The sequence below is a fragment of the Protopterus annectens genome, chromosome 12.part0, assembly GCF_019279795.1.
Source record: "Protopterus annectens isolate FY-2018-M chromosome 12.part0, PAN1.0, whole genome shotgun sequence".
NCBI lineage: Eukaryota > Metazoa > Chordata > Ceratodontiformes > Protopteridae > Protopterus > Protopterus annectens.
In genome coordinates, this window is record NC_056746.1 from 139,191,996 (window position 1) to 139,207,195 (window position 15,200).

At 41.7% G+C, this 15,200-nt stretch overlaps 1 protein-coding gene across 1 annotated transcript in view; it reads right to left on the minus strand.

The window, feature by feature from the left end:
- Nucleotides 1-2,452: 2,452 nt before the first annotated feature.
- LOC122816399 (multidrug resistance-associated protein 1-like) overlaps nt 2,453-15,200 on the minus strand; it is an 827,783-nt gene continuing 815,035 nt past the window's right edge. Inside the window, exons 29-30 of the mRNA XM_044089157.1 lie at nt 5,855-6,049; nt 2,453-3,054 (exon numbers count right to left, since the gene is read on the minus strand). Coding sequence (XP_043945092.1) covers nt 2,946-3,054; nt 5,855-6,049 — 304 coding nt within the window. The 3' untranslated portion in view covers nt 2,453-2,945. The remainder of the gene's footprint in view (nt 3,055-5,854; nt 6,050-15,200) is intronic.

The following is a 15,200-nucleotide window of genomic DNA, read 5'->3' on the forward strand; positions in this document are numbered from 1 at the left end:
GGAAAAGAAAAGGCTTAAGTTTTTAGTTAGGTGCAGTGCCCACCAGTGGAATTCCCTATGGAAAGAAGGGATCATGGATAGGGTCATGTCCAAGGGGTGCAATGGCTACAGCCAAAGCTCTATAAATTAACACTTGAGCTTCTTCATATAAAGCTTCATCAAGGGACCATTAAAATCAAAGCTGAGCAAGTATCCCAGAGCTCTGAGAACAGCAAAGGACATATAGTGGCTCTTCTTAATGAGCTTCTGGAAGCTTGATTGGAGAAGAGAAACCTTACCTTGAGTAAAACAGACATTCTTCCTTGCAGTGTCTACGTCTGCTTCTAGAATGGTCTTGAAATTGGAGGGGACAGCTTTGATTTCTGCACATTTGTGGAAATCCCTAGGTTAGTTAGACATGAAATTGTCAGGTTCAGATGCATAAAGTTCCTCCTAGGATTGGAACTGGATCAAGCAATCATCCATTTAGGAGTAAATATGGACCCCCTGAAGTCTGAGGTGAACAAATACATGCAAAAGTCATTTGCTAAATGCCCTGTGAGCAGTGTAAAGCCTAAAGGGCAGAGAGGTGAAATTAAGTATTGATGCCCTGCTGAGGATCTCAGGAATTTCTTGTGGCCCTTATAAATGGGGGTGTAGGTGTCCTTCATGTCCTATGTTATTAGTAGTGCATGAGTAATTATTGAACCTATGCAGCCTGTTGCATTAACATTTATATTTTTTTCACTTTAGAAAGTTGTTTAAGGCTCCGAATTTCAGAAGAGGCCTCTAAGGGCCATCATTTCTTAGTAACAGTACGAGTCATGAAATATAAAGCCTTTATCTTCTTTTGTTGGTAGCTTTCATTCTATCAATGTGCAAACAAAAAACTGCACTGAAACCATTTGCCATTGAAAATATTCCCCTCTTCCACTTATTAGGTTGGGCAGGAAGGGGAAGCTGAAGAGGGGGTTGAGGTCTGCCTTACAGTCAAACCTGTATGGAGTTAATTTGGGGGAGGGGTCCCCTGCCCCTTCATCCACCTTGCTTTCATTTTCCTGCTTAAATTGTTCATCTCATCTGCTTCCCATAGATGGACTACTGCTTGTTAGCCTACTTCATATACAGAGGGTGAAAACTGCTCGACCATCTAGTTGTGTTTTTTCCCCTTCAAGCATCTTAAACACTTCTGAAGAGAATGAAATGAAGTGTCAATATTTACTTTTTCCACTATATAAAAGTGGTTGGGTTTCCTAGCTGCAGGGGTTGCAAATCTGACTCCAGGGGTGCAGTCTCAAAATTATTCTCAATGTCTTGGAAATCAAGGAAAATGGGTGTAGGTCTGGCTCAGTTATATCCAGCAGTTCGATGTACCTTCTGCTTGAGTTATGCATTTCTCTTGAGCCTCAGTTAAAATGCTAAAACATAAGATAAAAATCTCTTTGAAGAAGCTGTCCTCAGGTAGGGAAGTAGACAGCAGTGATTTCACATCTTTGAAGGTACATCTTCAGGCCCTTCCCCTAGAGCCTATGTCAGCTACTGGCCCAGAGCAGATGACTGGCTATCAACATCTGTTTGTGAAGCAGCAAAATAAACTACTATGGTCTGGCCACAAAAGATGACACTAACCTACTGTTGGACTCTGAAGGGACTTCATTAGATGACCATGCTATATACACTGTGCACAGGGCTGAGAAAATGGTGCCTACATTTAACTGGAGCTTTCAGGCATGTGCAGGACTGATAGCATCTCTAAGGCCTCACACATTATACTCAATTCTATAGTTACAACTCTCTTGGGTTTTTCATCTTCCTATGGTGTTTTTTTCCCTCAGAACTTCTTTCTCCCAACAGATGATACTGAGGGGACAAACATCCTCTGACTGAAACAGGGCATTTTTTTTCATGTTCAAAAACTTTTATATTTCTAGTTCTTCTGGTACAGGTTTTATTTTTAAAATGTGAACATTCCTCAGATTTACTCATCCTTTCCAGGCAGAAAAGGCATTGAAGTTGGAAATCATTTAGCATGATGTACCTCTCACCAAATACACAACTTGGCAACTTTTTCCAGGGACGTCATCAGCCAGAAAAATATGACAAGTGTATATAATATTAAAAAAATACACTTCACCAAAATTACAAGATAAAAAGTATCATACAGTTTGCCAAAAAACATACCAAGCACTTTGATAGAGGCAAAAAGAACTGAAGATGGTATATGGTGCTTTCTCTTTTCTTCTAAGAACCAGTCTAATGTCTCCAGTGGGGGGAGAAAAACAGCCTGCACAGGACACAGGGTTAGTGATTATTTGCCTTCAGCAAATTTGTATCACTAAGAATGGTAGTAAAGCACTGCAGCACACACCGACAAAGAACACCTATTAAATATTGCCAAATGCAACTTCCAATAAACACTCTGTATCATATGTAAGCCTTTTGTTTTTCAAAGAAAGTCAGCATAACATAGCTCTTACCTGGTACAAAATAATTTTATTAATATATATTTTAAACAATGAAAACAACTGGGGTTCATCAGAGACAACCCAAAAAGGAATGTTATCCTAAACAGCATTTATAATATTTAAAGTTTTAAACTAAACCACAGTCAAAATAATTATTTTTATTCCAAACATAATTTGGAATCATCTAAGTGCATCAGTGTAAACACTTTAACAGTGTAACATTCATTTATGTGTTCATATAATATTCATGATGCCACACGGAGACACAAGGTCTACATGTCTTGAAGAGCAGAATCCACCATCTCTCTAGATGAACTTTTACGTACAATGTGGCTTTCAGCTGGTGTGCCTGAGTCCCATAAATTTTATAGGCAGGCTTTAGGATCTAAAGGCATCTGACATTCTGGAGTGAGGTGGACTTCATAATGGCAACAGAGCCAAGCAGCACACATTTCTAATTTCACTAGGCAGCTAAATGGAGAGGCGCCATCTAGAATCTGCCTAAAGAAGACCAGAGTCTTTAACCATACTGTAAAACATGCCTTCACTTCTTTGAAGATTTGCTGGAGTGTCAAATTCTACAACTTGTCCATTGTCAAGAACGATGATTCTATACAAGAAAAAAAAAGGAATGCAATTCAAATGACATCAAATTTTGTGAGGTTGGATAATATCAAAGCTGAATGTGAGAGTGTTTTGGTTACCACATACAATCTAAATTGCTACACCCATGCACAGAATATGTTCATTTATAAATGAACAGCTAAACACTTATGGTATGACTGGAAAACTGCAAATAATGGATGTGCTAGCAATACTACTTGGGAAATGCACACAAATCAGTCAAATTAAAAACCTGTTAGAAACACATGAACAATAGAACAATTAACTTTGTACAACAACATAAAAATTGGATAAGTGTAATTTAGAAAAAAATAGGAATCATGGACAAACATTGTGGAAATGAACTACTTCCCTGACTACCCATTTCACATAACATCATGGGTACTGGAGGGAGTGGGCAGGTTGTTTGGGTCTCAGCAGCTGATGCCATCCCCTCCCATCCTGGGGGAAGGAAAACAGCAGCAAACCACTGCATTAGCAACATCTGCAGAACTGCAGATGCATCAGCTACAGCTAAGAGCCTAGTGATGCTTGTTTTGCATGCTGTGCACTGGTTAGCAGGATGCTGGCATTGCAGGCGCATGCATGTGCTTCCTGACCATAACCATTGCAAATCCCACAATGCTGACATAGGAATGAGGGATGTTGGAGCGCAAACAAATCACCACCACCTTCCCAGACGATGACAGCACCACACTTGGCACCCAACTCTTACTTTCAAGGTAAAAATATTAGGATGGTAAGCTATCACCTTTGGCTGGAATGGAATGGGCCAGTTGGGTCTCCGAGAGGGAGGCTTAATGGTGTTTATAGGGTGGAGAAGCCCAAACAAAATAGTTGAAAATGATAGTGGGAATCTGTGTCACTTTTAACCAGTCAGAAGGCTTACTTCAAAAACATGCTTGGCTGCTTTAGTCCTACAAAACTGCTTAGTGTGGTACCAGTAAAATTATTTTTTTCTCATATACTTTCTGTACTACATTTCAAACAATGCTTTTAAATAGCTATGGGTACTATGACATTAAAGTTCTGGGATATTTAAGGAGGTGTATCATCATGATAAACTTTTTCAAACCAAGGTTGAAGTGTACCACCTTAGGCACAGTTGTTTATGGCTTGCTTTTAGCTTTGTTTAAATATCATCTAGGCATTTACTACATTTTTAAATTGAATTTCTTTCTTCATTTCCATCTGCCATAACCATCAAGCTGACTGTGAACATTTCCTTGTCCAGCCTAGTGAGGGGAACATCTGTGTGTCTCACTATGGAGACATCTATGACCAAGACATTTGGTTGTCGGTGTGGTTTATTTTCAGTTGCATACATGTATGATTGCTTATGTCATAAGTGATGGTTAATAAAGTTGTTTCTTGTTTAAAACAAGGGGCAGGATTTGAATAATTAATTAATGTTGTTCAGGTTATATGATATATAGCAATATATGTGAACCATAATGTTTATTAATATTAATTTGTTAATACAGTTTGATTACTTTTGCATACATGTAAAATTGCCTATGTCACAAGTGAAATTCAATAAAGGTGCTTTAAAAAAAGGGGCATTTGTTTTAGATATGTTTTGCCTTAGGGGCTTATTGGGTGAGACACTGATGCATGTGCCATTATGTGTAGTGGGTGCTGTTGGGAACGTACTGTTTTCAGAAGGTTTGCACATGGAAGGTCTTTGCTCTTTTGGTATATTTCTAGTGAGTACCTCCGTGTATGTGGGTTTATGTGCTGTGTGCTTGGTATGCGTGAGAGGTGGAGTCTGGGTGCTGACAACCTGATTGGTATTTGGTTTGTTGTTACATGAGACAGAGAGCACTGACTCCAGATTCACAGTATAGATGTATCTCTCACATGTTGGAATTGTATGTTTTAGGAGTAGTAGGTTGTCTGTATACAGGAAGGAGGCACTTGTTACAATGCCTCAGGATGCCCATGTCAATCAAGCTGGCTGGAGCAATGATGGGAAACTGACCTTCCATTATGTCAGGTGTATTCTGTAATAAGTGGTGGAGGGTGGGCTAGATGTACTAGGTTCTGCTGTAAAACTAGTAAAATCAGCGAATCTATGGGAGGTTTACACAGTAGAAACCTATGCTGGTGCCTCAAAAAGAGCAGCTGGGTTGTTCTCTGGGCAGCAGTGTGCAACTGAGTTGCGTGCTGAGAAGCAGAGAAGTTTAGGAGGGTTCCCTAACAGTCACCTAGGGAAAAGTTGACTTTTTAAGTTTTTGCATCTATATATGGCAGGGCTAACCCCTGTTGCACAGTGTGCAGCTTTGCACAAATGCTGTGTTTAAATATTAGCTACGTAAAACAGTTTTCAAACAATCCGACTAATAGGAAAGCCCAAGCCTGAGACTTGTTCCAACAATCCCCAACTCAGATGGGTCCTTGACTAAACTCTTCTGCCACAAGGGTGCAGGAGGGCCCTCATGATGTAAGATGGCTGGCTTTGGTGCTCAGAAAATGCCAAACAGTCTAGAATGAACAAGTCTGGATCTAGAGCATGCTATAAATTAATCAAGTACTGTAAATAGGCAATGCAGAAAACACAGCCACAAACAAAACAGTTTAAAGTAGGCAGAAAACAGTCAAATGCTTTGAGGTATGACGTAAACATTCTCTGGAGAGTATATATATGTTGGCATAGATTAGACACACAATCTTAAAAAAATGAAAGAAGCACAAATGGAGGTGCTGAAATACCTGCACTAATGAATGAGGGCTAATAAAAGGAAACTCTGAAATAAAAGAGCATCTGACTTCAAAAATGGTGTTACCTTTCATAATCCATGATGGTGTTGATTCGATGTGCTATTGTTATTACTGTGCAGAAATCAAACTGTGTCCTGATCGTTGACTGGATAAGGTTATCAGTCTCTAGGTCAACTGCCGCCGTTGCTTCATCCAGGACTAGGATTCGGGCTTTCTGAAGGAGTGCCCTTGCAAGACAAAGCAACTGCCGCTGGCCAACGCTGCAATCAAATTACAGGAATACAGTGTATTCAGATGTAATAAATGTAAACTGTGCAATACAAAAGTAAAACAAATGTACATGCAGTTGCTTATGTTGCGGTAAATGCTTAGTTATGCATGTTAATTCTAGACTGTTTTCTTCCAATGATGCATTTAGTGTGATCAGTTAAAATTAGTCATTATTTTTGAGTTTCTTCACTACAGTATGTAAGGAATTTAGTGATTGATTTTAACTAGTACAAATGATCGGAAGTAAATAATCAACTATAAAATGTACACATAATTAGCTTCTAACTGAAGCTTGTTCTGTGCTCCTCCTCAGCAGTCCATCTAGAAAGTTCTTACCTGCTGGACTATGCACACTGTTATAGCTTTTGCACCTTTTCTCTTTGAATTTGTGTTACTTACTATAGCTTTCAAAATGATTTAAAATGTTTGTATCCCAAGGTCTGCAAGATTTAATGCATATCTGCACTTTCATCAGCCTGAGGAAGATGAAATTAAAAAGTGCAGCTATAGGCCACTTTGACTGCATCTGATGAGAATATCCATTTCTTAAGAACAGAAACATTTTCACGGCATCAAGATTAGAAATGAATATGGAAAATGCCACTTATCTTTGTGTTTTGAAAGTGAAATCTATATTTCATGTAAACAATTCAACTTAAGAAAAATGCAGTGAATACACCTATGTACAAGTATTCAGATGCAAATCTGCGGGGCCCTTATATGTTGGAGGTTTAGCATAGACTCTCCTGTAGGGGGTATTCAAAGGAGATATTGGGGAGAGCAAGAAAAAAAAGTAGAGGGTGGTGTAAAATGGACATGATTTATTCAAGGTGGGTTTTCTTTCAGTCAGGTGAATGGAAATAGCGAAGAGGGTGAGGACAGGTTGTTTTATGTTACTAGGTACAGCCCTTTTTCTGAGTCTTTAAGGAAAATAATTAAGGGCTTGTGGCCTATGATTATTTCAGATGAGTTTTAAGTACAATTTTTCCAAAGAGGGTCACTTTTTCCTTTAGTCAATATTGTAATTTACAGGAATTACTTAATAGACCAATCAGGGTTGGACAGTCCTCTTTAAAGTTGGTGGGTTCATTTGCATGTGGTAATTGTAGTGTATGCGATAAAATTCGGAATATTTCAGGATCTATTGTCAATGGCCGGAAATATGTGGCAAGTGATAAATTTATTTGCAAATCCTGTGGGGTTGTTTACATTTTGGGATGTGGTGGTGAAGCAATCAAGTGGTAGACAGGGCAGACAAAAAGGATGGTAAGAATATGGGTGTTAGAACATTTTGCTGATATTAGGACTGAAAAGAGGGAAAGCCCTGTAGCTCAACATTTTTTATCTGAGCCCTGTGGTGATGGGGCTTCTTTGTTTTTTAGTATTTTGGCACAACCCACAGGTATGAGGGGGGATTTTCACTTGAGATTAAATCAATTGGAAACAATATATATTTTTAATCATGGTACCCTCTTCCCCTGGGGGATTAAATCAAGAGGTGTGTCTGAACTTTTGAAAATTTGGAATAAAATAGTATGCAATGTTGAATTTTATATGGGTCCTGGGGACTTGTGCTGGGAGAAGTTATTTATACATTTATGTATTAATGATGCAATAAAGGTGGATTGAATTGTGTATTAGTTAATGAATTAAAGTAATTTTGTATTAATGTGGGTTGTTTAAATGTTTAACTGATTAATTTATTACAGCATGAGCATTTAAGGATTGCTGGCTATGTGAAGTGTTATCCCTTGAAAGTGAAAGCAGAGGAACCAGGAGAATAACTTGGTGCATTGGCTTCCTGATTTTTATATATATATATATATATATATATATATATATATATATATTTGTGTGGTGTTGTTTTGGAGCTAAAGATGGATCCTGAAAGATCGAAATCTAAAATACTAAAAAAAATGACACCCTTGTGTGATGCCCGTGCCCTGGCCCGCAATCAAGGAGCCTCAATCCTTACCACCAACACCAGAGAGGGTGTCTCATATAGGAGGAAAGGATAACAAATACACACAGTAAAGTGCAATTTCCCTTAAGAGCACACAGAGATCACAGTCAGTCCGGGACTGGTCGCTCCCTTGCTCTCCTGGTCCCCAATAAGACTCCCCACCGGCTCAGCTATAGGGTCCAGATCTCAGCCTAGTGGACAAGCTAAAACCTCTAGCACCCTCTCTGTCCAACCAGTGCTTCATATCCCTGCCCAAGTAGCTGACACACACACATATACACTTTGAGATGAGTTTATACAACCACACAGACACTCCTGGGGAAGTATGGCACAGGTTCTCCAGTTGTGCCCCTTTCTCCCAGACTATACGGTAGTACCAGCTACCACCACCCACTAATATTCATCAGCTACTTAAAGGCCCTTAAAATGGTGTCCAATTATTACTGTGCAATATTATTATCCAACTAGTAGATGTGACTAAACAGTCAAAGCTTATTAGAGTGGCTTTGTACAGTTTTACCAAATGCATGCAAGTACTCTTGACAGCTTAAATTATCTCTACACAAAACCAGCCACAGCTGAAAGGTTTTAAAATATTTAATAAATAATTAAAACCACAAGACAATACTTTCTACTACACAGTCAGTGCTAGTCAAGAGTTCAGAGATCACACAAAAATACTTAAAATAAATCAGTAGTACAGTTCTAACATCTCAGAAAAACACATAGTCTAAACTTTCTAATTTCTAGCTCTCTAAAAAAACACAAGTCTAAGATAACTTAAGACAACAGGCAGTGCTGATGAGTTGGATGAACAAGACAAAAATGCTTAATGCCTTCTGATTCTCTCTGTTTAAATTGAAACTGCAGTTCTGATAAAACATTACATTATTTCACACTTTCCTGGTGTTCCCAGGTTGATAGTAACTGCATTTACATTCTTTTACACTTAGAGCAATAAAGGACATTCCACATGTAAATTCTGGTCATTAACTTTAGCCTTAAAACAATAGGCAGGAAGCCTTCATCTAGCCTGGTCGGAGCCAAATTGTAAACATCAAAGGCAGTCATGAAATAATTTTAATTTCAAAAAACCAACAAGAAATGCTTGACTTCACTTTCTTTACAGCAGATGGCAATGTTGTTACATTGTTTTAAGTTCAATATTTCACAGCATATTCTTTCATTTAAAAAACAAGCTTCTAGTTCAACATTCATATTTACAAATGATATAATTATCTATAAAATTCTATCTGGCTAGGCTGGCAGCCTTCACCCTTCTCTACCAGTCTTCACATTTCTCCCACCCCTCCATCCCCCAGAGAACTCAAGCTAGTGTTTCAAGTGACCCTTGAGAAACGCTGCTTGAGAGGGTCAGGTCTATCTGGGTGTACCTCACCCCATTCCCTGTCTTGACAGCTCATCTGCATTGGCATTGCTACTCCCACTGCAGTGCTGCACTGACATATATGCTTGCACCCCTAGGCTCCATTTTAGCAACTTGGCGTTTTGCTGGCTGGCACTGTTTAACCAAGTTAGGGAGTTATGAACCATCATAACAGTGAATTTCCTTCCATACAGATAAGGCTGAAGTTTCTGCAGTGCCCACACTATGGCTAAACATTCCTTTTCTACAGCTGCATAGCATTCCTCCCTGGGTTGGAGCCTATGACTGAGATAAACCACTGGGTGCTCTTCCCCCACTGAAGAAATCTGGCTAAGTACAGCCCCCACCCCATGGTTTGAAGCATCCACCTGTACAACAAATTCTTTGCTGTTATCTGGACTGGCTAACACAGGGGGTCCTCCCAAAGCTTCTTTAAGCTTCTGGAATGCCTGCTCACATGCTGGGGTCCACACTACCTTATCTGGCCTGTTCTTCCTTGTCAGATCTGTGAGAGGAGCAGCTATGGTACTATAACAGCGGACAAACTTTCTGTAGTACCCTGCTGTCCCTAAAAATGCCCTCACCTGCTTTTTAGTAACAGATACAGGGAGGCCTGAATGGATTCCACTTTGGCAGGTTATGGCCTTATTTTACCACTCCCCATTCTATGTCCTAGGTAGAAGACCTCTGCCATACCCACCTGACATTTGCTCAGCTTAATGGTCAACCCTGCTCTCTGTAATCTGCCCAGCACGCCCCTGACATGCTGAAGGTGCTCTGGCCAGGAATGGCTGTAGATGGCAATATCATCTAGGTAAGCAAGGGCAAACCCTCCTGCTCCTGCTAGGATATTATCTACCAGCCTCTGGAAAGTTGCTGGGGCATTCTTCATCCCAAAGGGCATCTTTGTGAACTCATACAAGCCAAAAGGAGTCACAAAGGCTGACTTCTCTCTAGCACTGGGAGTCAAGGGCATCTGCCAGTAACCCTTGGTAAGATCAATGGTTGTAAGATACTTAGCCCCACTCAGCTGCTCTAGGGCCTCATCTGTCCTAGACATGGGGTAAGCATTCAACTCTGTGTGACTATTTAATTTCCTGTAGTCCACACAGAACCTGGTGCTGCCATCCTTCTTTGGCACCAGCACCACTGGGAAGGTCCAGGGACTGTTAGACTCTTGAATCACCCCTAGTTCCAACACCTCCTGTATTTCCTCCCTTAGAGTCTGTTTGACTCTCTCAGGTACTCTATAAGGGGCCTGCCTAATAGGCCTTTGGGGTCCTGTATCCACCTGGTGCTGCACCAGGTAGGTGCAACCTGGTTTCCCAGTGAACATGTCCCCAAATTCCTGCAACACTGCTCGGATTTCTTGAACCTGAGTAGGAGATAGCTGCTGGGACATTGCTACCCCTTCCACTGAGGTGCCAGCCTGAGCCTCACTGAGGTGATCAGTCCCCAGATCTCCCTCACATTTCTCCTGCAATCCACTGCAAATGCTCAGCACAAGGGCCTCCCTATCATGGTAAGGTTTCATCAAGTTAACATGGTACAATTTGTGTCCTTGCCATCTGCCTAGCAGTTCCACCATGTAGTTAACATCACTTACCTTTCTTACCACCTTGTAGGTTCCCTCCCAAGCTGCTTGCAGCTTGTTGAGTCTGACAGGAATGAGAACCATTACCTGCTGCCCCACAGCATACTCTCTAGCTCAAGAATTCCTGTCATACCACACCTTTTTCTGTTGTTGGGCTTCTGCCAGGTTCTCCTGGGCCAAGCCCATGAGTTCCCTGAGCCTTGTCCTGAGGTTTAGGACATATGCCACAAAAGACTCCTTGTGAGACTCACACTCACCTTCCCATTCATCTTGAATTAAATCTAGAGGTACCCTCGTCCTAGGCCCATACAGCAACTCAAAGGGTGAAAAACACATGGATTCCTGGGGCACCTCTCTGTAAGCAAACAGATGGAGCAAATATTTGTCCCACCCCCTCTTAAACTGATCTGCAAATGCACATAGCATGGACTTGATTGTAAAGTTTAACCTCTCAACAAGACCATTAGTCCGGGGATGGTAGGGGGTGGTCTTCATGTGCTTCACCCCAGAGGACTTCCACAGACAAGCCAGCAGGTCTGACATGAAATTGGCACCTCGGTCAGTCAGTATTTCTTTTGGGAAACCTACCCTGCTGAAAATCTCTAACAAAGCATTTGCCACCTTCTCTGCTTCAATGGAGGACAAAGCCACTGCCTCAGGGTATTGTGTAGCATAATCCACTACCACTGGGATATACTTTTTCCCTGTGGAACCTGGGGTACTCAGAGGACCCACAGTATCCATAACTACCCTCTGAAATGGCTCCTCAGTCACAGGCAAAATCATCAGAGGAGCTCTCACCTTGTCTCCTGCCTTGCCTACCTTTTGGCACTGCTCACAGGTCCTGCAGTACCCTGTTACATCTCTGGAAATTACAGGCCAATAGAGATTCTGCATAATGTGCCTCTTTGCACGTATTATGCCCATATGACTTGCAAAGGGAATATCATGGGCTATGGCTAGAAGCGCCAGACGGTAGGCTCTAGGCACTACCAACTGCTGTACTCTCTCACCTTCTAGCCCTCCCTCAGGGGTCCACTCTCTGTTTAGTAACCCTTTATCCCAGTATACAGATTCTCCCTTTCCTTGAGAATCACGTGACTCCCTAGCTACCTGCCTCATGCCTTGCAATGAAGGGTCTGAGAGCTGAGCCTGTCTCAACTCTCTCCTTGTAACCCTTCCCAGCCTCCCGTCTACAGGAAGTCTGGCATCCTCTGACAGTGGTGCCTCACTGTCAGCCTGGGTACTACTACTCACCTCTAGCTTTGCAGTCACTCTGTCCAAGGGACCATCAGTACTCACAAGCAGCTGTGGCTCACCTTCAGTTTCACTGCTACAGAGTAGCTCACTCCCTGAAGTAACCACCTCACCAGTCCTGGCTGCAAGTATGCAGTCTGTCTGGGTCTCCCACAGGCTACCAGACCCACATACTTGTCTCCTAGCCTGACTGCATGTTACTGCATAAGCACATGGTACTGCCTTATTGAAATCCTTCCCTCTCAGGACATCTGCAGGATGATAGTTTAGTACCCCTGTTGTCTCAAGACTACCTACTATTGGCATTTTGTCTTTCCCACTTGCTGGCTCTGTCACTTTTAGTTCCCCACCTTGCCTCCGTGGACACCTGTATGCCACATGGCCCCCACTGGTTGCATTCAAAACATTTAACCCTAGCTCCTGGATGTGTACCTGGACTAGTGGCTTCTCCTGCTACTGGCAGATTCTGTTGGGGCAGTCTGTGCTGCCCACCATGAGTTCCTTTAAACCCATGAGCAGTAGTGGGGGTCCCCTTCCTGTGCAGGGCTGCCCTGCTTGCCAGGTATAGGTCTCCATTCTTCCCCAACTCATCTGAAGTAGCACATTGTCTATCAGCTAACCAGATCCTCATGTCCTCAGGCAAAGTGCTAAGGGTTTGTTCCCTCGCCAAAAGGTCGGTCAGCCTTTCAAAAGTGGTGACCTGACATCCACTGACCCACCTATGGAAATAAGTGCTCAGTTCAGCAACATATTCACACACACTTTCATCTGCCTTGTGTCTATGCTCACGAAAAGTTTTTCTACATGTTTCGAGTGTTAGCTTAAACAGTTCTAAAAGAAATTTCTTAACAGCAGTATAATCAAAACATGCAACATCAGACATTTTGGACAGAACAGTTACAGCTTTACCATGGAGTAATTGGGTCAGGAACCATACCCAGAGCCCTTGGTCAACTTTATACTGTTTACATACCCTCTCAAACATATGAATGAAACTATCAAAATTATCCCCCTCTTTAAACTGCAGAAGCAATTTGTGCTTCTGGGGTCCATTTACTCCCTTCCCCATTACCTCCATGACTCTGGCAACGAGTCAGCATCTCCTTTTCATGCTGCCTCTGCCTCTCTTGTTCCTCATCTTGCAGACATAATTTCTCATTCTCCTCAACCTGCAAATGTCGCAGTCTCTCATTTGCTTCTAATTCCACACGCTTGGCCTCCAACTCAAGTCTCTATAGCTCTAGCTGGATTTTTAAGTCCACTGCAGAAAGGTTGAGCTGTCCATTCTCCGAGGGAATTATATCTCCACTGCCAGTCTGATTGTCCTCCTGGTTGCTGTTTTCTGATGCAGCTGTAACCAAGCCTGCAATCAGGTCTGCCTTAGTCAGGTTTCCATGCACCAGTCCCCTAGCCTGGCACAACTCCACCAGCTGGCTCCTTGTCAGCTTTCCATACTCCTCTGCTGACATGCTGCCTGCTCACCCTGACTAACTAAGCTAACAAAAGAAATAAAACAATTGTGATCTGAACTCACTGTGTGGCTGTTTTAGAGCACAAAACACCTTCAAAGCTAACTGTACACAAGCTACAGGATTCCCTCTACCCACACCACTACAAGCCAATTATTATTTGCCAACTAATTAATATATGGTGTGGATATTCCACCTCTGCCAAACAATTAATATGTGAGGATATCCCAACCACTGCCACCAATTAATATGTGAGGTGGATATCCCAACCACTGCCACCAATTAATATGTGATGCCTGTGCCCTGGCCCAGCAATCAAGGAGCCTCAGTCCTCACCAAGAACACCACAGAAGGTGTCTTATACAGCAGGAAAGGATAACAAATACACACAGTAAAGTGCAATTTCCCTTAAGAGCACACAGAGATCACAGTCAGTCTGGGGCTGGTCGCTCCCTTGCTCTCCAGGTCCCCAATAAGACTCCCCACTGGCACAGCTATAGAGTCCAGATCTCAGCCTAGTGGGCAAGCTAATACCTCTGTCACCCTCTCTGTCTAACCAGTGCTTTGTGTCCCTACCCAAGTATCTGACACACACACACACACACACACACACACACACACACACACACACACACACACACACACACACACACACACACTTTGAGATAAGAGTTTATACAACCACACAGACACTCTTGGGGAAGGCTGGCACAGGTTCTCCAGCTGTGCCCCTTTCTCCCAGACTATATGGTAGTACCAGCTGCCACCACCCACTAATATTTATCAGCTACTCAAAGGCCCTTAAAAGGGTGTCCAATTATTACTGTGCAATATTATTATCCAATTGGTAAATGTGACTAAACAGTAAAAGCTTATTAGAGTGGCTTTGCACAGTTTTACCAAAGGCATGCAAGTACTCTTAAGAGCTTAAATTATCTCTACACAAAACCAGCCACAGTTGAAAGGTTTTAAAATATTTAATAAGTAATTAAAACCACAAGACAATACTTTTTACTACACAATCAGTGCTAGTCAAGAGTTCAGAGATCACACAAAAATACTTAAAATAAATCAGTAGTATAGTTCTAACATCTCAGAAAAACACTTAGTCTAAACTTTCTAATTTCTAGCTCTCTAAAAGAAAACACAAGTCTAAGATAACTTAAGACAACAGGCAGTGCTGATGAGTTGGATGAACAAGACAAAAATGCTTAATGCCTTCTGATTCTCTCTGTTTAAATTGAAACCGCAGTTCTGATAAATCATTATATCATTTCACACTTTCCTGGCATTCCCAGGCTGACAGAAAGTGCATTTGCATTCTTTTACACTTAGAGCAATAAAGGACATTCCGCATGTAAATCCTGGTCATTAACTTTAGCCTTAAAACAATAGGCAGGAAGCCTTCATCTAGCCTGACCGGAGCCGAATTGTAAACATCAAAGGCAGTCATGAAATAATTTTAATTTCA